Source organism: Protopterus annectens, chromosome 12.part0, assembly GCF_019279795.1.
Source record: "Protopterus annectens isolate FY-2018-M chromosome 12.part0, PAN1.0, whole genome shotgun sequence".
Classification (NCBI taxonomy): domain Eukaryota; kingdom Metazoa; phylum Chordata; order Ceratodontiformes; family Protopteridae; genus Protopterus; species Protopterus annectens.
The window spans coordinates 1,187,142,480-1,187,167,133 of record NC_056746.1 but is presented as its reverse complement, the minus strand read 5'-3'; the positions used below and the strand labels follow the sequence as shown (position 1 = coordinate 1,187,167,133).

The 24,654-nt window shown below is 42.4% G+C and overlaps 1 protein-coding gene across 4 annotated transcripts in view; it reads left to right on the top strand.

Annotated features, from left to right (window-relative positions):
* Window positions 1–24,654, top strand: part of LOC122817080 (ankyrin repeat domain-containing protein SOWAHC-like) — an 877,444-nt gene that overhangs the window by 779,250 nt on the left and 73,540 nt on the right. For 3 of the 4 annotated variants that reach the window (XM_044090234.1, XM_044090232.1, XM_044090235.1), the window contains exon 13: window positions 14,421–14,444. The exons of the other annotated variant lie outside the window; for it this stretch is intronic. In XM_044090234.1, coding sequence (XP_043946169.1) covers window positions 14,421–14,444 — 24 coding nt within the window. The remainder of the gene's footprint in view (window positions 1–14,420; window positions 14,445–24,654) is intronic. 4 annotated transcript variants of the gene reach the window in all.

Genomic DNA, 24,654 nt, shown 5'->3' with positions numbered 1-24,654 from the left:
TAACCATAGGCAAGACTGCTCTACAAATTGTAGCATGTTACAGGCCACCCTCACAAACTCAGGAATCTCACTTGGCCTTCCTGAAAACACTGGAGGGAATAAATGTATCCACTAATACCATCATACTAGGTGACTTCAATTACCCAAATATAGACTGGGAATGCTACTCAAGCCCAAACACCCTGGCCCAAAAGTTCCTGGAATTCATAAACTCAAATGCCATGGAACAACTAGTCACTATCCCCACAAGAGGAGAAAACATACTTGATCTCATCATCACGAACATGGGAGCAAAATGTTCAACACCAGAAGTATACCCCTCACTGGTGAGATCAGATCACAAACAAATCTCGCTGGAGGTCCTCATCCCACCTCCTGAAACAAAAAGACCACAGTAAAGAACAGCAGACTTTGCACTTCTAAAGACTAGTGTGGTCTCCTTTAAGGAAAATAGTACTCGCTGAATCACTTACAAATGCCTTCTACCAGCACCTGCAGGAATGCTTCGTTACGGCAATCCCACGCAAAACCAAGACTCTTTGCACCAAAGGCACAGTCTGGTGGACCCCAGCCATAAACAAACTCTACAACAAAGGAGGAAGCTACTACATGATAGAGCAAAATCCTTGAAAGGTAAGACTTTGATCACTATAAGTAAAAGCTGAGAGCCCTCATAAAATCATCCAAAGCAAATTTTGAGAGAAGAATAGCTAAAGACTCTAAAGACAATCATAAGGCCTTCTTTAGCTATGTTAGAAACCTGGGAGGAAACTCCCAGATATGCTCAGAATTAGTTCAAAATGATGAGAAGATTACTGATCCTACAGACATTGCCAACATACTGGCTGACAGGTTCAGTGCAAACTAAAGGAGAGATATCTATACCAACAGATTGCAGACCCCAAACATCTCTAATGCCCAAGTGAGCTCAAAGGCAAAAACACAGCATCCATGGGACCTGATGGTGTCCCCGGCTGTGTGCTACATGCACTAATTAAATCCTCAGTTAGGACAGCTGTTTAATCGTAGCCTCACCTCAGGGTGGCGCTGGCGACTGTAGTCCCACTTCACAAATTACCGACCCATTAGCTTGACAAGCCTTATCTGCAAAGCCATGGAGAGGATCATAATGGATCTCATAAATAAAGACATAGGGAATTTGCAGACTCTGGATCCAACCCAGTTTGGCTTTGTCAAGGGCAGGTCATGCCTTTTAAACTTGGTTGACTTTTTGAAACAGTCACCAAGGCCATTGATGAGGAAAGGCAGTCCATACAGCCTACCTCGATCTGGCGACACAATACCCCACTCGGGTATCATTGAAAAACTCATCAGCCTAAATGTTAACCCATACATCACAAGATGGGTTGCAAACTGGCTGAGTGACAGAACCCACAGGGTCAGAGTTGCGGTGCCATGTCTGACTCTAAGCCTGTCTCAAGTGGTGTCCCACAGGGCTCAGTCCTGGGCCCACTCTTGTTTGGCATCTACTTTTCAGTACAAGCAAACGGAGGGTTATGGCTGACAAAGTTTGCAGATGACTGCAAACTGGGTGCGTAGTGAAAACACATCTGACACAGATATCCTTCAGAAGGGTCTCACAGATACGGATAACTGGTGCCAGAGCCACGGCCTAAAGTTAAATGCCAAAAATAGTCATACCAAAAACAAGGTTACCCCTAGCTACCATATAGGTGGAAATCCACTGAGCACAGAAGAGGTTATTAGGGACCTGGGGACCCAGGTTGACAGCAGTCTGTCATTCGACACCCATGTTGCAAAATAGTTAGGAAGACCTTCTACATTGCCCACCTTATCATGAAGGGATTCACATCTAGATCAAGAGGTCATAGTCTCCTATATTCATCACTCATCCGACCAATGATTGAGTACAATGCCCCATTGAATGTATCTGACCCGACACTTGCAGCAGCTGGAGGCCACAAAAGTTCCTCACCAAGAGGATTATGGGTCTCAAAATCTGACCTATGCTGCCAGACTGAAAGAACTCCAACTCTATTCAGTGCTTGCTCAGGGGTGACCTGTGCCTGACATACAAGGCATTATCAAACCCTGACTTGATGTACATGCTTCACCTCAAAAATCTAGATCCATCAGAGCCACAAGGCGGAGACCTAAATGGAGGGATAGATTCATTACCCAAAGACTCGCACCTCGCTGGCTTTGTTTAAGAGAAATCTTGACCAATGGATGGTTACCTCAGTGTCACTGCTCGACAGAGGCACAGCAAAATAATGGGCATAGTTCCCAAACTAAATGCCCTCGGGCAGATAGCCTAGTATGAACCTATGAACCTATGAACCTATAAGTGAACAAAGGTTCTTTACCCAGGACTTTCACATGTGTTGGCAGTGAGAAACAAAGACAGGAATAATGCACTGGCAAGACATGTTTTATTATATAACAATTTTAAGAAATGTACATTCTTTCTTTTAGACAAAGTAGATATTCTTCGTATTTCACTGTTGCAGTCATCACATTTGGGTTATCTGCTTGCAGTAGCCCTCAGTCGGCCTGATTATCAAAGTCTTGGGTCCTGCATCAGTTGCTGTCTCATCTTCCATGACATCAGGTAGTCAGGGGTATAAAGTATGCAGCCGACGCCATTACATCAGTCTTTCTTGCCGTGTGGTGCCCAAAGCAGAAGCAGTTCGCAAGTGCCCATTGGCCGACTCCTGAAATTTTTGTTTTCGATTTTCAGAACCGAAGTCTTCAACTAAAGCCAAGTACCCCGTTGGGGAAACTTTTTCTTGCTCTAAACCGATGTCAGTAAAAGTCAGTAATTGTATTTATTGTGGAAAGCAAATACCTCATAAAGACTTTCATTCATACTGTATTCCTTGCCTAGGCCCTGACCATGATGTACCTCACTGTCGGTTTTGTGCCTTATTTAAGCAATGAACTATTCGTCATCGGTATATTTACGCTTCTAAATATTTTGATACTCGGTTCAGTTACCCAGATATGGCTTCGGTAAGCCACCCGACTACCGACATTCTGAAAAAATGCAAAGATAAAGACAGAGACAGGCCGCCTAGGTCCAAAGCTGCCAACGATGCTTCTCCTAAGCTAGTCACCAGTTCGCCGGTACTCCGTGAGGTGCTTTCGCAGCCCCTAATACCCGCTACTTCAGATTCGCAGGCCTTTACTGAGACCCATTCAGAGTCCAGTATGTCACGGGATGCTTCAACTGTGGGACCTGCAGATGTCTCTACCTTGGATGGGTCCGGAGCCGCTGTGCAGGCACCGGCTTCTGAGAGTGTATTCAGGCCTACTGACTTGCATATTAAACCGACACCATCCTCTTCTTCAAGGCCTAAAACTCGATCCATGCCTAGAAAACTGATGCCCAGACCACATGGTTAGGCCTCTATGCCTAAAAGCAAATGATAAGAATGGCTGAAGACCTTATTACTTTAATCAGGGGAAGCCAACCTTCCCCTTCTAAGAAACCTAGGACTGAATTTGCTTATGATTTTTCTGATCAGGATTCTGAAATTTTTGTTTCGTCTGATGACCAGGATTTACCCTTATCTACCTGTGAGGATTCTGATGCAGCAGACTTTATTCCCTCTGCTTCCCCTCCAGAGGACTTCTCTTTTAGTGAAACCTTGCATACTCTTAAGGAGCATTTTCGCTGGGAAAGCCAGGATTACTCTGATTCTAAAAAGAGGCTTAGGAATTTCTTACTCCTGCCCCAATACAGGCCTTTAGCTATCCCCCCGTACTGGACATTGTTGATGATGCCTTTTCGGAATCTAGCTTGGCCCCTGACTCCTTACCTCCTGCTCCCAGAAAACCAGATAGATATTACAGGGTTCCTGACTCTCACAAGCTCCTCTTTAAAAATCCTACTGCTGATCCTGAGACCATTTCACAGGGACCCAAGGGCATTAAGGCTACTACTACCAAAAATCCTACCCCCTCTGATAGAGATCCTAGGGTGCTGGATAGATGGGGTAAGAAGGTATACACGTCTGCAACCTTGGCCATTAGGGCCTTAAACTGACAGTTTCATATGTTAAAGTATCAGCAGCATATTATTGGATTGCTTAAACAGAAAATTATATTGATTCCTGACTGTGCTGAAAATAAGGATTTACAGGATTTAATGCATTCTGCTGAACAAGTTGGAAAACATACTTTGCAATGTTGTTTTGATTCACTAGAGGCATCTTGCAGGGCTGCTGTCACTGGGTCTGTACTTAGAAGGCATGCTTGGCATAAGGAGCAATCTTTGCCAGATCATGTTAAAGCTAAATTGCTGGATGCTCCCTTAAACCAGGACCGCCTGTTTGGCAACAAAGCAGAAGAAGTACTTAAAAAGATGGAAGAAAAAGCTAAATCTATGCAAACTGTTAAAGATTTCCTGCAAGTACAGCCTCCAAGATTTAGTAGGCATTGCCCCTCTAAGAATTGGTCCTTTCCTGCCTCTTCCAGGCCTTCTCCGTCCAAACTAAAAACCAGCAGAACACCCAGGCTTCAGTCCCAAGGTACGCACAGGACTAAGCAGTGGGGGGCTCCCACTTCCAAAGCAGGAAGTAGTAAGACTCCCCTCTATGGTAAACTGTCTCAATGACTTAACTTTAAAACTTCCAAGCCCTTCTCAACTGACTGCTCCTTTAGGGGGAAAGATTGCTCTGCAGGCAAAAAACTGGGAACTCATTACCCAGGACAAATGGGTTTTAAATATAGTTTCCCAAGGATACAGATTCCACTTCCGCACTTTACCAACCCCAAACGGTTGGCCAGATCTACCCCCAAATCAGTGGGCAAAGGCTCAAAAGCGAGTTCTCTCTCTCTCTTAAGTATAAGGGCTATTCAAATTGTCCCAGAAGAGGAAAGGAGACAAGGCTTCTACTCAAGACTTTTCCTGGTGCCCAGAAAAGACAACATATGGCATCCTATCCTGCATCTCTCTATCCTAAACACTTTTTGGTGATCCCAAAATTCAAGATGCTAACTCTTCACTAGTTGCTTCCTATGCTTGGCAAGGATGCCTGGTTGGCAACACTGGATTTAAAGGAAGCCTACCTGCACATCCTAATCAGGGAATCTTGCAGAATATACCTATGCTTCAAAGCAGGCTACATGCACTATCAGTTCTCTGCATTGCCCTTTGGCTTATCTACTGCGCCCAGGGTATTCACAAAGTGCCTAGCTCCAGTCATTGCATTTTGCAGGCAAAGAAATATTCAAATATACCCATACGTGGACGATTGTCTAATTCAGGCAGAAAGCCAGGACATACTTTTGAATCATCTGGCATTTGTACAAAAGGTGCTGACTTGTCTGGGGTACACCATAAACGAAAAGAATCACATCTTGTACCCTGTCAGCAAATTGTATTCCTGGGAGCAAGCTTGAATCCAACTTCCCAGATGGCTTTCCTCACTCCAAAGAAACAAGTTCATTTGACAGTTTACTTCAAACTAATGGCCACAAAAACCCTGCTATCTGCAAGACAAATACTGCAAGCCTTGGGGTTCATGACCTCCTGCTTTCTCCTAATTCCATATGCAAGACTGCATATGAGGAAACTACAATGGTATCTAAAAGGCCTATGGTGTCAACATTTTCAGGATCTAGAAGCAATGATTCCTATCATACCGTGCCTACAGTTAGAGTTCCTTTGGTGGGCAGAGACCTGCCACCACACTCTACCCCCTGATGCATCAGACTATGCATGGGGGGCTCACTTGGCAGGGAAGTGGATTCAGGGCAAATGGAACCCAAGTCAAATGCACCTGCATGTCAATCAAAAAGAAATGTTAGCTGTATAGAATGCTCTGACAGCCTTCAAGGACCACATTCTTCCAGGGCAATTAATGGTAAAGATGGACAACACTACTGTTATGTGGTACATAAACAAGCAGGGGGTAACCCACTCATACCCTCTCTGCAGACTAGCCATGGCTCTGTGGAACACAGTCTTGAGCTACCAAGTGCACCTACAGGCTCAATTCCTGCCAGGAAAGCTAAATACACTGGCAGACGAACTAAGCAGAAATCTCGTGGACCCACACGAGTGGAAACTGGAACCAAAGACATTCAACATGTTGATAAACAAATGGGGGAGCCCAGATATAGACCTGTTTACCTCCCCCCAGATCTACCAATTGGACAAATTCTGCACAAGGACTCCCCACAAACAAGCTTGGAAAGTGGATGCCCTGTCCTTCACCTGGAAAAATCTATCAGTTTATGCCTTTCCACCTTTGCCTCTCTTCTCCAAGGTACTACTAAAGACCAAACAGGACAAACCATGGACGATACTGATTGCACCAGACCTGCAAGACTGCATATGAGGAAACTATAGTGGTATCAGACCCCTACCCTGCTGTCCCAGCAGGAGGGCCAGATTCTGCACCCTCAGCTTCAAACCCTGAACCTGGCAGCCTGGCTAATTACCTGATCTCTCCATTACCATCCCTCAGTAAACAAGTGTTGGATGTCATTCTGGAGGCAAGGAGGCCTAGTACTAGAAAATCTTATGCTGAAAAATGGAAAAGATTCTGTTCTGGAACCAAACTCGGGATGGGCACAGCAGCGCCCAGTTTACCTCAGGTTCTTCAATACTTAACTGAGGTGTTTCACAAGGGCCTTTCCTTTTCCTCCATCAAAATTCATGCCTCAGCCATTCATTACAACACAGAACCACCCCTCTTTCATCCACTCCTCAAGCAGTTCCTCTGAGGGGCCAAAAACTTAAGACCACCAAGGAGAGCCCCAACTCCAGCCTAGGACCTTAACTTTGTATTGGAAAAACTCACTCTAGCTCCTTTTGAGCCAGGTGCAAGTACAGAGTTAAAATTCCTTTCTTGGAAAACAGCCTTCCTTTTAGCCATCACTTCAGCAAGAAGGGTGTCTGAATTAAAGGCCCTTATGGCAGTGGAACCTTTCATCATCTTTCATGCGGACAGGGCGTCCCTCTGGACCAATCCCACTTTCATGCCCAAGGTAGTATCCATTGTGGCTCTTAATCAGCCCATTCATTTGCCAACCTTCTTTTCTAATACTGCACTCCTTAGATGTGCACAGACAACTTAGATTTTACTTGGACAGGACTAATCCTCTCAGGAAATCTGAACAGCTGTTGGTGGCATTTGCTGCAGGGGCAGAGGGGAAAGCCATTTCAAAGTAAACCATTTCTAAATGGATAGGCCATTGCATTCATTTCTGCTATAAGCACCATGGAAAACCTATCCCACAGGGGATAAGACCACATTCAACCAGGGCTGCATCTACCTCTACAGCCTTTCTCAGAGGTGTCCCTAACAGGGACATCCTAGAAGCTGCTACCTGGAGTTCTGTACATACTTTCACCAAGCATTACCATTTGCCAATTTTCTCTAAATCCAGAGCTGGCTTTGCCACTGCAGTCTTGCAGGGCCTTATAGCCGGTCCTAATGCTATCTAATTTCCTCCTCCCATCCTTAGCTTTGGGAATCTACCCAAATGTGATGACTGCAACAGTGAAATACAAAGAACATAGTACAGTTGTGTACACTTACCATAAATGTAGATGTTCGAGTGTATTCACTGTTGCAGTCCTAGTTACCCTCCCTCCAGCCCTTTGACTTCTATTGGCTATACCTCTATTTTTGCTTACTATGCTTAAAGCTTTTTGGTGTATTTGCTTTTTTGTTGGAGGTGTAACCTTTTATATATAATTGCTTCCCATTATGGGGGCACCTGACATCTGGGGCAAGAAAAACTGATGTAATGGCGTCAGCTGCATGCTTTATATCTCTGACTACCAGATGTCATGGAAGATGAGACAGCAACCAACGCAGGACCCAAGACTTTGGCAATCAGACCGACTGAGGGCTACTGCAAGCAGATAATCCAAATGTGATGGCTGCAACAGTGAATACACTCGAACATCTACATTTATGGTAAGTGTACACAATTGTACTTTTGTGGTCCTTTGGTGGGTAATTTTAAAGCCTTATTAGAATGTAGGGAAACTAAATGGCAAATAGCTTTAAGAGCAGACTACCCTCCAGGACTAAATGAAACTGTTAACATCAAGTGTTTTCTTCAGTTACAAAGGCTTTGATGTAGTGAGCCAAGCTGTTCACAAAATGGGCTTTATTTGATGAAACACTGTGTAGTAGTTTATTGTTGACTATTATATATATACCTTTTCATGTTTTTATAGATATGCAATGTTTAAAAATTTTGTAGTGTATTTTTAAATTTTCATGACATCACAGTGGCTATTTAAATAATTTACTTGAAGCATTTTGTCATTGGATGATTTTTTGCACATGACAAGTATTTAAAGGGTGGTTTCAAGTTTTTGTATTTATTCTGATGAAGTTCGTGGTGTTTTATTAAATGAGCGAAAGCTAATAAGTTTTATGGTCCGGTTCTTTCCTGGTCTTTGGTTTGCTGCTTTTTCATTTTTACTTTTGTTTCCTGAATATTATGTTATGTAACATGCAAAACATATCTCGATACATGTGCCAGGGTTATACTGTAGGGGAAGCCAAGCAGCCACCGAAAACGAGCTTTCAGCAGATCAAACACACTGTTATCAATGACTTATCTGTGATAGGACAGTGTTGTAACAATTGTCTATAGATGTCTGTAGGTTTCTGATGAGTGTCATCAAACATAGCTCCGAGTTATATCCATCTTTACCAGTAAGTTGCCTCTAGTAAAAATAACCTCTCACAAACCTTTGCTTTAGGTTGCATGTGTGTGACATATATGGGAGTCATAGGTATGCTGCCTGGTTGGCCTGCAAGACCCACTGTGGATTATACCCAGTGCATTACAAACCACCTGACTGTTGGGAGTGGTAACCTTCATGGTTAACATTACTTCTACGTAGCTTATCTAGTGGTACCTTTATTTCATTGTGAGTGCCCCCCAGTACCAACAGAAATGGCCTGCATTGTAATATTCCTGCATGGTTTTGGCTGCTTCCTTTGTGGTATGAATAAACCAAATATGCTCTCCTGAATGCTGAAGCATGGCACCAAGGATCTGGTGGAGTATCCTTGAACCATATGCTTGGGATGTACCCCTTCCATGTCCCCCATTTGTTGTTAAAAGTTTCCTGTAGCTAATCTTAAAGCCACACATACCTTGATATCCACAGGCATAGATACTATAAGTCCCACGGACCTAGGTGACATGTCTCTACCACCTCCTGCATGGTGACACTCCACATGGTAGCAGTCATAAGTTTTGGTGTCATGGAGGGCATGATATGTTAGGTGTGGACAGATGGTGTGGCGCCTCCAAGGGCAAAGATGCTCAATACTTTAACTATTGGCAGTGAATACAACCAGTTACATATATAGGTTTTTAGTGCTGCAGCTAGCTTGGTATCGTTCATCGATTCGCTTCCTGTCAGTCCAGGATTTTACTGCATTCAGTTGTAGCGCTAGATGCAGTTGCAGAATATATATATTTCTAAATAGCTTCCTGCCATATTGTTTATTCTTATTTCCAAGTGACAGGTCCCTCATTTTTATAATGCTGCTCATTACCATGTTGGGAACCACCATTAGCATACAGCGTTGGGCACTTGGTTCCCCTGCTTGTGCTTAGTGTGACTTTGAATTGTACACACCTTGCACATGGTTACTTGTCATACATATATGCCTACAGCAACATGGGGAGCATTTTTGCATCCCATTGTGTGTGTACTTAAATGTTTATTCATGGCTTACACTGTAAGATTTATTCATTATTTCATTTTCTTTCTATTTTTTTCATACTTGCATATGTATGCAACAAGTTTTTCAGTTTAATGTTTACTACTCGAATATGTACCCCGAGGCAGGGTCTGAAAATGATTCTGAAAGATCAGTGTTCTACTGTCATTGTCAAATTTTAAGTGAAAGTAAACTTCATTGAACCTGGGTGCCTACTGTAGTTGTATTACAACCTTGCCTCAAAGTCATCATAGTTCTTTTTTTTTTTTAATTATAGGCATGTTCAGCTATTTCTAATGAAATATTTTACCTATAATTAAAAAAGGATTACTGGGCCAATTAACACTTTTTTTTTTCGAAGAAATATTGATGGTAAGTGGGCATAGAGTGAAAGATGAATTATCTCAGCATCTGAAATTAACAATGTTAATCAGCTCCTGGTGTGACTCACTACATGAAGCAAAGTTTACATTGGTTGTCATAGCCAGGTATACAAGTTGTAGTAAAACAGAAAAAAATAATGTCTCATTTGTAGATTGTAGCCCTTCTTCTACCCATTTATCATTTATTTGTTTTTATTTTTGTTTTATTGTATTGTTTGAACATCACTTAAATACATAGGAGCACAACTGTCAAGTTGGGAAGTGTGACATTGTGAGTAATTGAAGAACTTCTTGGGTTTTTAAACAAAAAGTGACTTTAGTTTTAAGTTGTGGAAAGTGTTAACCCAGACAAGCTTTTTATTGTGAATGTTGGGACACAAATATTCCAAAGGAGTGAACCTACTCTTTAACTTTGTATTGGCTGTGTTTAGCAGATTTACGCTTCTGGCTGCATGTGCTCATTGCCCTTCAGTTTTTTCCTAGTGAAGTTTTATTTTTTGTGCACAGTATTTGAATACCTTAGTTGCCTGTGGTCTGCAGTGCATTGGAGACTGTGTGGTTGTATTCTTTTGTGGGAAGAAGGTACCCCTTTCCAAAACATTAGAGACACAACCCCATCTGCTCACATTTCTCATGGTCAGACCATTTTGTTTCCCTCAAATGCATAATCCAACTGGGTTAGCACATGTTAAAACCTGCAGGGACCCATGCCATCATACAGTGGGAGATGAGGGTCTTTTCTTATGTGGTTCTCACCTTTCCTGTGATTGCAGTAATAAGCAGTGATAACAAGCACAAGATGGAAATTTGTTTCTTTGGGTGCACCCAGCATGAATGTCTATACTGCACTGCACCCTTTAATTAGTGACACCACATGATGACATGTATCAGTCTTCCCCCAAAAGGTAGCCAAAAGGTAGTAACAGTCCCGACCATCCTCACACACCCAGAAATGAAAGGTGCCCTTAGCCATTAAAACTCCCCTCAGCCTCCCTAAAGGTGCAGTGAAGCATCACCAGTAAGTAACTTTGATCTTCTCCAGATAGGAGAGCTGGCCTCAGACAGTAGCTGTGACCCCCCTCCTTCATTTCCCTAGAGGCGACTCAGCCTTAGCTGCTTGACCTCATCCCCTCAGCCAACCCTTTAGCTGCTGGATCATTAATTCAGCCGTCACCATCAGCATTCAGGGCCACTTACTGTACACCAACAGGGAAATGTGGAGATACATTTTACTCTTATCAGTGAAGTTTCACACTCCCTGTACTGTTGCAGGTGTTTGATTGAGAAGTATGGTGCCATAAAGTAATGATGTAATTCCAGTATAATGCAGTTTTAAAACCAGACAATGATAAAATTACATAGCTGTGTAAATGGATATATATATATATATATATATATATATATATATATATATATATATATATATATATATATATATATATATAAATAGCAAATAGCTAGCAGATATTTTCAGATGACATACTGGGAAAAAAAACATAGCTGACAGTGGGAGCAGAACCACATTACCCACAGAAACTATAACAGAAAAAAAGGGTCATGACTCTGTTCCAGGTAGAAAGTACAAGAAGCCCTTAATACACAGGCAGATAATCACCTTAATCGAGTTCTAACTTCTGTCTGTAGATGGGATGGGAGTTGCAAGTTGGTTGTAAGGTTGAATTATCATAATTTAACCATTCTTGTGTAACAAAAAATATAGTAACCCAAAAGAGGCAAATGCTAGTGTTCTTATTTTGCACAATCACAAATATGGGTCTGATATTTTGTATTATGATGCTTCTAGACTGATAGATGATGTTTTGGGGTTGTTTCTGCCCAGGGCCCCCTCTGTAAGCAGGTACTCTACAGCAGAAGGAAGAAGCTGTTGCAAAAAGGAGTAAAATCCCAAGATTAGAGGAACTCCCGGTCAGCCTCAGCAAGACGCTGAGATCCCTCATAAAATCCTCCAAAGCCAGTTATGAAAATAAAATCGCCACTGATTCCAAAGACAACCACAAAGCATTCTATAGCTATGTCAAGAATCTCAGTGGCAACACTCAGATCTGCTCTGAGCTACAGCATAATGGCACTAAATATACAGAACCAACCGATATTGCCAACATCCTGGTAGAAAGGTTCCATGCTAACTTTACCCCCCCCCCCCCACTCATCCTCCAAAGAACCCATCTTAATACCAGAAGAATGCAAAGCCCCTGTAATCACAGGTGAACAAGTAAGGACCACACTCTCCAAAGCCAAGAACGCAGCATCCATGAGACCAGACAACATCCCAGGCTGCATATTGCATGAACTACAGAACGAACTGGCACCCCACCTAAGTACCATGTTCAATCATAGCCTCACCTCAAGCTATGTGCCTACTGAATGGTGCACAGTGACGGTTATCCCAGTCCACAAAGGGGGTGCCACCATGGACCCTGGAAACTACCGCCCCATTAGCCTGACAAGCCTGGTTTGCAAGGCCATGGAATGTATTATCTTGGAGCTTATAAACAAAGACATAGGTAACCTCCAAACCCTGGACCCCACTCAGTTTGTGTTTGTAAAAGGTAGATCATGTCTACTAAACCTGACTGACTTCTTTGAAGCAGTTACTAGAGCTGTAGACGAGGGCAAGGTAGTGCACACAGCCTATCTTGACCTCGCCAAGGCTTTCAATACCATCCCCCACTCTGGAATTATAGATAAACTCACTAAACTGAACATAAATCCCTATGTCACAAGATGGGTGGCCAACTGGCTCACTGACAGAACCCACACAGTAAAAGTAGCCAACTCCAAGTCCGACATCAGACCAGTGATGAGTGGAGTACTACAGGGTTTGGTCCTGGGTCCTCTCCTGTTCGGCAACTACTTCTCTGAAGTGCAGGCCAACACAAAAGGTCTTTGGCTAACAAAGTTCACAGATGACTGCAGACTGGGATCCATAATAGAATCACCTAATGATGTAGACGTTCTACAAAAGAGCCTCAGAGAGACCGATGCTTGGTGTCAAAGTCATGACCTCAAGCTTAATGCCAAGAAGTGCATTGTCATCCCCTTTGGGAAAAACTCGGTACCCATGAACTACCACATAGGTGGTAGCTCACTAAACACTGAAAGTGTGATAAGAGACCTCAGGACACAGGTAGACAGTAGTGTCTCCTTTGATAACCATATCGCCACAGTAGTCAGGAAATCTTTCTACGTGGCACACCTCATCACAAAAGGGTTCTCCTGTAGAAAAAAGGAGGTCATTGTTCCTCTCTACTCATCCCTCATCAGACCCATTATAGAGTGCAGTGCCCCGTTTGGCATGTATCTCACAAGACACCTACAACAATTGGAAAGGCCACAGAAATACCTCACAAAGAGGATTACTGGCCTCAAACAGATGCCATACACAGACCATCTAAAAAAGCTCCAGCTTTGCTTCATCACATATCACCTACTCAGAGGTGATCTCTGCCTAACATACAAAGCTATGTCAAACCCAGAGCTGTTGGACATGCAGCACTTAAAGAAATCCCAATCTGTCCGAACCACATGCTCCAGGGACCTAAACCTTGTCACCACAATAAACAGAACATGCTGGAGGGATAGATTCCTGTCCCAGAGACTTCCCATACTCTGGAACAAACTACCCATTCATGTCAAGCAAAGCTCCTCATTGGCCCTCTTTAAGAAAAATCTTGACGACTGGATGCGAAATATAGAATTTACCCCAGGGATCACTTCTAAGGCACTGCTTGACAGGGGCACAGGAAAATAATTTTCTTGGATGACAAAAGCCAGGGAACCTTTTTGGCTGGGCTTATATATGCCCCAGGGCAAATAGGTTCAAGAACCTATGAACAACCTAGTAGGGTTAACCTTGTTAACATAATATAAATTAGAAGACTTTCTAAGTATTGTCCATAGCTGATTTTGAAGTCCCCAGATTTTACATTAACATACAACATTTCTAACACTTTTTTCAGCATAATTAATAAATATCCTGACACCATTTTGGCAATAGTTCATGTGTGTTTGTGTGTGTGTTTTTATCTGTCTGCATGTTTGCAGGGCAGTATTGCAAGAAAAATGTGATATACTTCTGGGTTGAGTTTTAACGCTTATTTTCATGTCAGAAATATTATATGTACTCCTGGACAGAAAGTAGCATTTTTTTTTATTTTTTAGTCTTCTGGCCTTTTTGAAGGCAATGAATCACTCACTAACCATAGAAGAGCTTCTGATAAAATGTTGCAGTATGACTTGTGTTTGCAAAACTGAAATCTAAATGTGCCTAATGCTTTATCTTCTCTTTTCTGTCCACATGTGTTTCTGCTTACTGCACAAGGTTCTGAGCTTCAGCTGCTGCTAGGTAACTCAGCTCTTTATTCTGCATGCTACTTTGATTTTTACTCATGAAAAGCACTTAGTTTTCTATTTTTTGCGCTGGAAGGTAGGGTGGCATCAGATATAGTACAAGAAATTGAAAGAAATTGTGAAACATGTAAAGACAGAATCCCATTTTGCCTTGTGTAGCATGTGCTTTTTGTGTGCCCAGTCTTTTACTGCCTGTGCATGTGTATGACTCATCTGCTGATCCGATCACATGTGTACATTTGTCTTGCTCAGTGTAACTGCATTGCTCACTTTACAGAATGCTATCTTACCTCAGTGTATTCCTTTCAGTGTTTATCTCCAAACAGGGGGTGAACAGTGAGCTGTCCGATACTAGTTAGGCTACCAGATTTTGAAATATTCTTACTAACTGCAGGGCTATGAACTAGTTACTGTCCGTTGACCTACCTGCAACTGAAGGTCATAGACCATTGTTACTTTGGAAAAAAGGCATTTGTTCCTTTCTTGTTGCCCAGGTTAAGAAAGGCTAACCAGTTAAATAAGGCATTGAAATACGACATTCAAGCTGAAACCAGATTAGCCATGGTCTTATTTAAAAAATGCTGCTTTGTGATTGAGTCTACAGTAGACAGTTAATAAGAGCTTTTGGTGACTGTGCTGTGTGCTCAGTGCTGATAAATAGAGGCTAACAGCATAGGATTGGCGAAGTGTCATACATTGGAGAGGGTGCACTCCTACATGGACTGCAGACACTCTACTGCCATAACATCACTTTATAGGCCGTAGGTGGTGCTACATCCAAAAGATTCAGAGTAACTATATGTTGTCATGTCTTTTTAGTCATACATAACCAATACTTTATGCAGAAAAGATGTGGGAAACGCTGCTTAGCACTAAGGAAGTTATGGTGTGGTATACTTTGTTTTGTCAGCCAATCAGAGGACACCTTTAATTCCTATCCATTACTGGATTTCAGTAGATGATGGTAGTGTGTATTGATTTAAGTTTTTCATATTGCTGATTATTGACAAGTACATTATTGAAGCTGATCAGTTCAAAAGGTCAAGACTTGGTTATGTACTTTGAGTGTGCAGCTCAAAACAAATGCATAATATTATGTGAAATTTAAAAACGGATAACTTGGCTCTTTGATGCAGAGGGATAAACCTGTAACTACGATCCAGATGACTTGAGTTCAGATAGTGTTTTGGGTGCTAGAACAACTTGACAGTGGGATGGGAGTGAGTGGCATATTGCTTTCCCGTCCCTGGGGGAAGGGTATATTGGTTCTTGGTCACTCAGCTGCTGTAAAGCAAACAGAGTCTTGCAAGAAGCAGGTGCAGGAAGGGATGTGAGTTGTAGCTACCCACAGCTATTACAGTTGCCCGTGTTCAGATATGGAAGGGAACACTCATGAACTGATAGAGAAGTGTCCCTGTGATGATGAAAATTATCACGTCACCTCTAGAGGTGGTGTTAAACCCATAGAGACTCCTTTATTTGCTGGGATGTCGAGGCTCCTTTATTTGCTGGGATGTCGATGGGGGCATAAATAATTCTCATGGCTGCCTGTATGATAGCTGTTATCCCTGTACTATACATTACTGGATAGGTCCCTAGTATGGTGGAATAAATGGGCTGAATCTGACTTGGGATAGCTTCATTGTCAGCAAGTGTAGGGGTAAAACGCTATAGAAAAAAATCAGTAAGTAAAGTTGAATGCATAGAATAAGTTATATCCAGAGTCCAGACCTAACAAGTCATGGAAAAGTGCACTGAAAGTATCTAAGTAAAATGTGTATAGTTGGAATGTAATCCACCTCTTAAGAATGAGCAAGTCCCGGACAAAAAAAAAAAAAAATTCTAGGGCTTCAGAGATGGAGGTGATAGTATAAGCTGCTGAAAACAGAGATCTGAGCAGCTGACAGTTGGTGTTAGTATTTTGGTTCCCCCAGCAAATGTCAAGTTGGGTATCCTTTCACCATAATTATCACCTTGTTAATACTTCCACTTCTAAATAAACTTTTAGCACAAGCTAGAAAGCTTTTGGAGTGGTGTGCACAGACTGAACTCTAGTTAAAACAGTTTTACATTATGACATGTCTAGTACCATGCCAAGTTGGCCCATCCCACAGAGGGACATTCATGGTGACAGGCATTTAGTTGCAGTGATGTTACATTACAACAGCCCTAAGTGAAGGGCCAGCCTCAGGTGAAAGGGTGTCACCAGCCCTCGCCCCTACTACTAACTTGGCCTACGAACTCCCCCACCCCTTCTCACATTTTGTCTTACTCTTCAGCTTTTTCCAGAAAGCATTTTTATCCAGATGCTACCTGTTTTTAAATAACTTTTTCATCTAACAGAGCTTTCCCAATGTAAGAAATCACTTCTCATTTGTTATATTTTCAATGCTAAGCTTTTGTGTAAAAGGAGCAGTGGTCTAACACATGCTTTCAAAGCACAAAGGCTGTCCTGTTCCATAAGACTGCAGTTACTGCGGTGCAGTTTTGAAAGAGTAAATTTCTGCAAAACACTGTGACTTTACAAGTGAGTTTTCCTCAGTGAGCTACAGTTTTCTGCCAGCAACCAGATGGTAGGAATGCTTGCAGAGTGGGGAAGAATAAATTAAATTTGGCTAGGAGGACAGCAGAAAAAGTATAATCAACTACCTGAAGTAGAAAATGACCAGTCAGTCACTAACTATCAAGGTTGCGAGCCTTGGTTTTGCATTAGGACACCATGCTTTCACTAATATGGTAAGAAAACTGGCAGTAACATTTAGAACAGCAGTCCACTATTAGCCTTATGTGAATAATGCAGCAGTCCTATAATTATTACAACAGTGATAGCAGTAAGTAGTAGTTGGGCCGCTAGCAGGTTTGGATTGTGAAGAATGTCATGACGATTAAAAACAAAACAAAACAAAAAAAATATATATATATATATATATATATATATATATATATATATATATATGGGATCCGGACACATGCTCGACTAGCATATGTCCGAATCACAAAACATCAAACACACATACATGAACATTGAAAAGCGCTTCCATGTATGTGTGCCCATTTTGTAGATTGGACTACAGTGCGGATAAGGGAAAATTCCCTTTTCCCCACTGTAGTGTGATCTCGAAGTGAGAATATTAAAGTAGGGGGTGTGTGGGAGCTGCAGAGGGGCGAAGCCCCCCTGCAGAAATGTAGATTTTTTTTTTTGAACTACACATACACGGAAGCGCTTTTCGATGTTAAACGGTTTCGTGTATGTGCGTTCAATGTTTTGTGATTCGGACATATGCTAGTCGAGCATGCATCCTAGACCCATATATATATATACATATATATATATATATATATATATATATATATATATATATATATATATATATATATATATATATATATATATATACATACACACACATACGTACACATGTATATGTATATATATATATATATATATATATATATATATATATATATATATATATACGCATATTTAAACACGTACACACGTGTGTGGCTGTGTATATATGTGTATGTATATATATATATATATATATCTGTACAGTGGATATAAAACGTGTACACACCCCTGTTAAAATGTCAGGTTTCTGTGATATAAAAAAATGATACCACAGTAAATCATTTCAAAACTTTTCCCACCTTTAATGTGACCTATGCCCTTTACAATTCAATTGAAAAACAAACATATATGTTAGGAGAAAAAATATAAAAAATAAAAAAATGTACAATAAGTTGGTTACATAAGTGTGTACACCCTTAAACTAATACTTTGTTGATGCACCTTTTGATTTAATTACAGCATTCAGTCTTCTTGGGTAGGAGTCTATCAGCATGGCACATCTTGACTTGGCAATATTTGCCCACTCTTCCTTGCAAAAGTGCTCCAAATCTGTCATAATGCGAGCCATCTCTTGTGCACTGCCCTCTTTAGGTCACCCCACAGATTTTTTATTGGATTTAGGTCTGGGCCATTCTGAAACTTTCATTTTCTTCTGGTGAAGCCATTGGGTCATTGTCGTGTTGAAAGGTGAAATTCCACTTCATCTTCAGCTTTCTAGCAGACAGCTGAAGGTTTTAGGCCAAAAGTGACTGGTATTTGGAACTGTTCATAATTCCCTCCACCTTAACTAAAGCCCCAGTTCCAGCTGAAGAAAGGCAACCCCAAAGCATGATACTGCCACCACCATACTTCACCATGGGTATGGTGTTCTTTTGGTGATGTGAAGTGTTGTTTTGGTGCCAAACTTACCTTTTGGAATTGTGGCTAGAAAGTTCAACCTTCGTCTCATCAGACCATAACACATTTTCTCACATGCTTTTGGGAGACGATGTATTGTTTTGCAAGTTTTAGCCGGTCCTGGATGTTTTTCTGTGTAAGAAAAGGCTTCAGTCTTGCAGCCCTACCTCATAGTCCAGACATATGGAGAATACGGGAGATTGTCACATGTAGTACACAACCAGTACTTTCCAGAAATTCCTGCAGCTCTTTCAGTGTTGCTGTAGGTCTCTTGGCAGCCTCCCTGACAAATTTTCGTCTTGTCTTTTCATCAGTTTTGGAGGGACGTCCAGTTCTTTGCAACATCACCATTGTCCCATATTTTCTCCACTTTTTTGATGACCGTCTTCACTGTGTTCCATGTTATATCCAATGCTGTGGAATTTTGTTTTGTACCCTTTTCCTGACTGATGCCTTTCAACAATGAAATACCTTTGATGCTTTGTAAGCTCTCTGCGAACCATGGCTTTTGCTGTAGCAGGCAACTGAGTAAGTGTCAGGAAAATCCTACTAGGACAGATGAACTTTATTTGGAGTTAATCAGAGTGTCTTTAATTGATGGCAGGTGTCTACCCAAGAAGACTGAATGTTGTAATTAAATCAAAAGGTGCTTCAACAAAGTATTAGTTTAAGGGTATGCACACACAATAAAGTATTAGTTTAAGGGTGTGCACACTTATGCAACCAGCATATTATACGTTTTTTATTTTTCATATTTTTCCCCCTAACAAATTTGTTTTTCAATTGAATTGTACAGGTTATAGGTCACATTAAAGGTGGGAAAAGTTTTGAAATGATTTATTGTGGTCTCATTTTTTTATATCACAAAAACCTGGCATGTTAACAGGGGTGTGTATACTTTTTATATCCACTGTATATGCATCAAACCAAAGGGTAAAATACACACAGACGTACTATTCATTAAAAAGTGAAGAAAACCCCAGCCAGGCTTCTGAATGCTCATGGCTTTTTACTTTTTAAATCTTTAGGAGTACATTCAGTTCTGTAAAGCTAAACCGCAGTAGCTGTAGACACATGCATGTTTCAGCCTTTTTTTAGTGGCCTCATCTGCATAGCATAAGTGGATTGTTTGGCTTTATGTTAGAAATCAGCACCGTATTAGGGAGGCTGGGTTTGACTCCAGTGTTGTAGGAGCCGTCTCTTCCCCTCAGTGCCGGATAGCTCGGTTCCAGTTCCTCCCTTGAGCTGGAGGTCCGGGCAGGATTGGGGTTTGGCAGCACCTGGAGTTTTGTGTCTGGTGCGACCAGCCATGGCTTCTTCCGGCATACAAAATATGTCCACTAACAGCCAAGTCAAAAGGTGAAAAGCACCATAGTGTGGTGCAATGAATCTGTCTCATGTCATAAAAAACACAAGGATTTAAGAAGTGCTCAACCTGTGGACTCAGAATTCCAGCCCAAGACCCACACTCTTTATGTGTATATTGCGTAGCTTTTGCCCATCTAGAGGTTGATTGTGGTGTCTGTGCTTTGTTTGGGTCCAGGACCATTCAAGAGAGGAAAGAGAAACTTATACTGAAAGGCTTGCTCCCCACCCTCAGACAGCATCTACTACTCCTAGCCTAGTTTCGGCTTCACCAGACAATAAAGTGGAGAAAAAGGAGATGGAAAGGGAGAAATCAAAGTAAAAACAAAGGGAGACAGAAAAATCTACAGTGAAAAGATCTGAGAAACCCAGAAAAAAGATCTCCGGATCTGACCGATTTAGGTCTGTCACCTAAAATTCCAAAGAAATTGGATCCACCAGTTATTTGGATCCAATCTCTCTCTCCCTCCTCCAGCTTTCTCACCAGAGCCACTCACCCATCTTAGAGGAGAGATGGTACTCCAGACTTCCATTGGCATCCGAGGTCAGATCAGTCCACAAAAGCCTTACTGAGATAGCCACTGACTGTGTGAGAAGGAAATTTTTAAGGCTACAGATCCAGCTGAGAGTTCTCCCTTTGCCATCTCCATAGGGCACTCTAGGTATGGGACCAATTACCCCTTCCTTTTGTTCTCTGGTACCAGCTCTACCTTCAGATCTGGTCCCCACAGGTTCAAGACCTCCTGACTTAACTCAGTTGGAGCCAACAGCTCAAGGAACTTCACCATCAACAACATCCCTTAGTGTCATGATTCCGAGTCTCTCAGACTGAGATGGGTCTAGGAGCTGAAGCATTATTGCCAGAGTTCTGATGGTAGCTTTGACTGCAAGGTGTTCGGAGACATCTCTATGTCTCGGGGACTCTACACTTAATGGCTTGGGTCCAAGGTCTTCTGTGGTGCCAACCTCGATTGGTCTGGGAAAAGTTCCTAAGCTTTGGAAAAGGAGAAATATTTCTTCAGCTCTGATCATGGCATCAGTCTTCAGTGCATTTGAACAGGTCTTGGATGGACCAAGAAGTCAGGTGCTGCCCTCAGGTTTGGATCCATCCCAACTCCAAGTAGGTCCTTTGACTTTTGACCAGGACAGTCAGTACCTTTAGGCTTAGGGGTTACTTGCCACTCAAGTTCTCAGTCAGATTCAGACCTGTTTCCAGATGTTCCCAGAGACAAGTTTTTAGAAAACAGGTGTGCAAACGGAAGCACTTAGACACTTCTCCAGAGTTTGCAACCAGAGGCACATGTTTGGATGAAGGTGAAGGGACCCACTAGATCACCCCTACAGAGGACATCACATTTGGTGGCATCCTAGAACTGAGGAAACTGGTTAGTCTACCAAAAGTGCTTCCCCAGACTAATCTGTGTTCCTTACTGGCTCACCAGTGAGCTGAATGATACCCCCTGTGGTGGATGCCATCATAGATATTGTGGCACAGCAGGCATGAAAGGACCTTGATGTAGTGATACCTATTCCTAAGAAGCCAGACAGGGTCTTAGTAGCCACAAAGGATGTCAAACACTGGACAAAAGTACCACCAGTAGATACCATGGTAGTAGCAGCAGCCATGAAAAGAGAACTGTCTGAGGAGAGTTCTTCTGTTCACCTTCTTAAGAGGGAGTCATGGGCACTGGACAGGTTTTGGAAACAGGCTTTTGCGTCAGTGACTTTCATACTTAGACCGCTGAATTACATTGCACACTTGATTTGTTTTCAGAGGTACCTGATCAAGAAGCTTTCCAAGTCCCTCCTGGGTAACTTAACAGCAGATATTCAAAAAAAACAGTGGACACCCAACTGTCTACTCTACAGTCCATTTCTGACATGGCCAGTGTCTGTTTTCCAGTGCAGCCAATGGTACAGCCAGAGCCACAGACACCGGCATCTCAGTGCATTGGTATGCCTGGATGCATCTTTGCAATGTCGCAGAGAGCTTTAAGACATCCTTCATTAATGGCCAATTTGATGGCTCCACCCTTTTTGGACTAAAAGTTAAAGAAACACTAGGAGTGAGCAGAATGGTAAAACTCTGTCTGCCATGGGAATCCATTTCTCCTTCCTACAGAGAACCTTTTCAGGGAACCAAAGTGGTGGTACGAACATGTTCAGAAAATTGTGGGGTTATTACCAAGGCACTCCTGAAGACAGACTCCCCAAGGTACAGGGTAAGTTAACTCAAATGGAAGTCACCACAGGGGCATGGGCAGACCACATAATCAGGGATCTGATGTAATATTATTCGTTCCTCAGCTGATGGCTCTTAATCCAACCTCAGAACCATCTCAGTCACAATTGCCTAGACTCTTGTTATCCAGCTCTCGAGCTTCTCCCATTACCAATAGCTCCCCAGTATCCTGCAGTACACCAGATCTCATTTGCCACTTCAGACACGGATCCTGCTGTCTCAAGTCTACGGAGTATTTTGTGTGGATAGTAAGTGTTTTGGAGTTTTATTTTTCTCTCAAATTACTTCTTTCTCACCCTTCCTCCTTCCTGGTGTTTTGGATTTCTTGCATTAGGGTTTTCTTCTAATTTTCCCCTTTTTTTCATACCCTATGCTTGGGTACTTCTCAGTGTCATTGTTGGTACTCTTTTTTTTCTTCTTCTCTTTCTTACCATTTCAAAATGTATTTTCAATTATCATTGTTGGTACATTTTCTTTATTTTTTTACCATAATGGCGGAAAAAAACCTATGGGTTTCAAAAAGTGCACTTCTTGTGGGCATAAGATACTCAATTCTGATGCCCACAGGGAGTGTGTTTATTGTTTTGGCATGGCCCACATTGACCTCAATTTTTCATTTGCACCGGTTTTAATACCAGGTCTTGAGTGACCAACACAGTAAACTTGTATTGAAAGGTTTGCTGCCTTCTCTGCTGTTTCAACAGCAGCTTCTGTTTCAGGGGGTTGAAACCCTATCTAAGAAATCAAAGTCCTCTTCAGAGGCCAGGGACTGCAGGAAGCTGTCTCCAACCCACTCTCCTATGCCTGTTCCGGTCTTGGAGCCACTGTCCAAAATTTCAAAAAGATCGCATCCGACCCCTTCGGATTTGACTATGGTGACAGCTGAATCTCCAAGGATCCAATCACCTCAGTTTTCTCCCCTGTGCTGTGTTACCCCTTTGTACAACCCCCCCCCCCCAATGAGGTTGTCATACCATCAGTCTACCTCTCTTCGTCAGGTCCTCCTGGAGTCTATCAGAAACTGACATGGATAGAATGATGAAGTTTCTCAGGGCTCAAATTCAGATGGGAGTGATTCTGGCTCTGTCCCCTGTCAAGTCTGTGAGCCTCCCTCCTACTTTTTATGCAATTGTTTCTCCTTCTCTGATCCTGGTGATTTCGGAGCCCTCAGATGTGAGAATCCCAAGAGTGCCTGTGTCAGATGCGAAGACAACTAGGTCTTCCACTCCGATAGCACCCCCTGACTCATTCAGTTCCGATTCCCCTAGAGTAAGACAAGTCTTGGAGCTTGAAGCATCATTGCCAGATCCGAGGGAGCTGGGTTCAACTCTGATGTTGTAGGAGCCATCTCTTTACATTGGCATCTTGGCACTTGACAGCTGGGGTCTGACTCCTCCATGAAAACACGTGTCCAGGCAGGGTCGGGGTTTGGCAGCACCTAGGGTTTCGGCTCTAGTGTGGCTGCCTAGACTTCTTCTGGCCCTTCCAGGTGGTGGAGAGGGCCTTCTCTCAACTAAAAGTTCAAACTTCTCTTCTTTCTTTGGATCTTATCCCAGTATCTCCATTGGGTCCAAGTTCTGAGCCTCAGCATCTTATCCCACAGGAACAACCAGCCCATTCAAGCTCCCAAGCAGTTCCTATTCAGGAATTTCCTCTTTCTTCGGATACCTCTCCAGACCGTCCCAGTGAAGAGGTTCCACGCAAGAGGATGTGCAAAAGGAAGCACTTAAATTCACCTAGGGAATTTTTCACCGAAGACAACTGACTTCAGTGAGGGGGGAGGGATCCACAAGGTTTCCACCTGCAGATGTGTCTTTTGGAGACATTTTGGAGACAGAAGGGTGGATGGTCTTCCAATCCCCCTTCCTAAAAGGAGTTGATCTTCCTGGATGCCTTCAGGTCTGGCCCATCTAGTTTCTGGGTGACCCCTCCCCCATTTTTTTCCATCCTAAGGACAAGCCACACTGGAGTAAGGGAGTAGATACCATGGTTGTGGCAGCGGCCACTAGAAGAGAGCTAGCAGAGCAGAGCTCTTCTGTCCATCCTCCTAACAAGGAGTTTAGGGCAATGGACAGATTCTGAAAGTGAGTTTACCCTTCAGCATCATTTGCTGTACAGTTGCCAAATTATTTGGCACACTTTACTAGGTTGCAAAGTGATTTGATTAAAGAAATCTCCAAATCTCTTTCTAGGTCCATGTCTGTGGAGGAAAGTAAGAAACTCTCTTTACAACTGGTAACCCTCCAGTCTATATCTAATGTGTCCATGAGGTTGATCTCTCATGCAGCTGAAGGAAACTCATGAGCTGCAGATAGCCGGAAGGAGACTTACCTGGATACGCTTATGCGA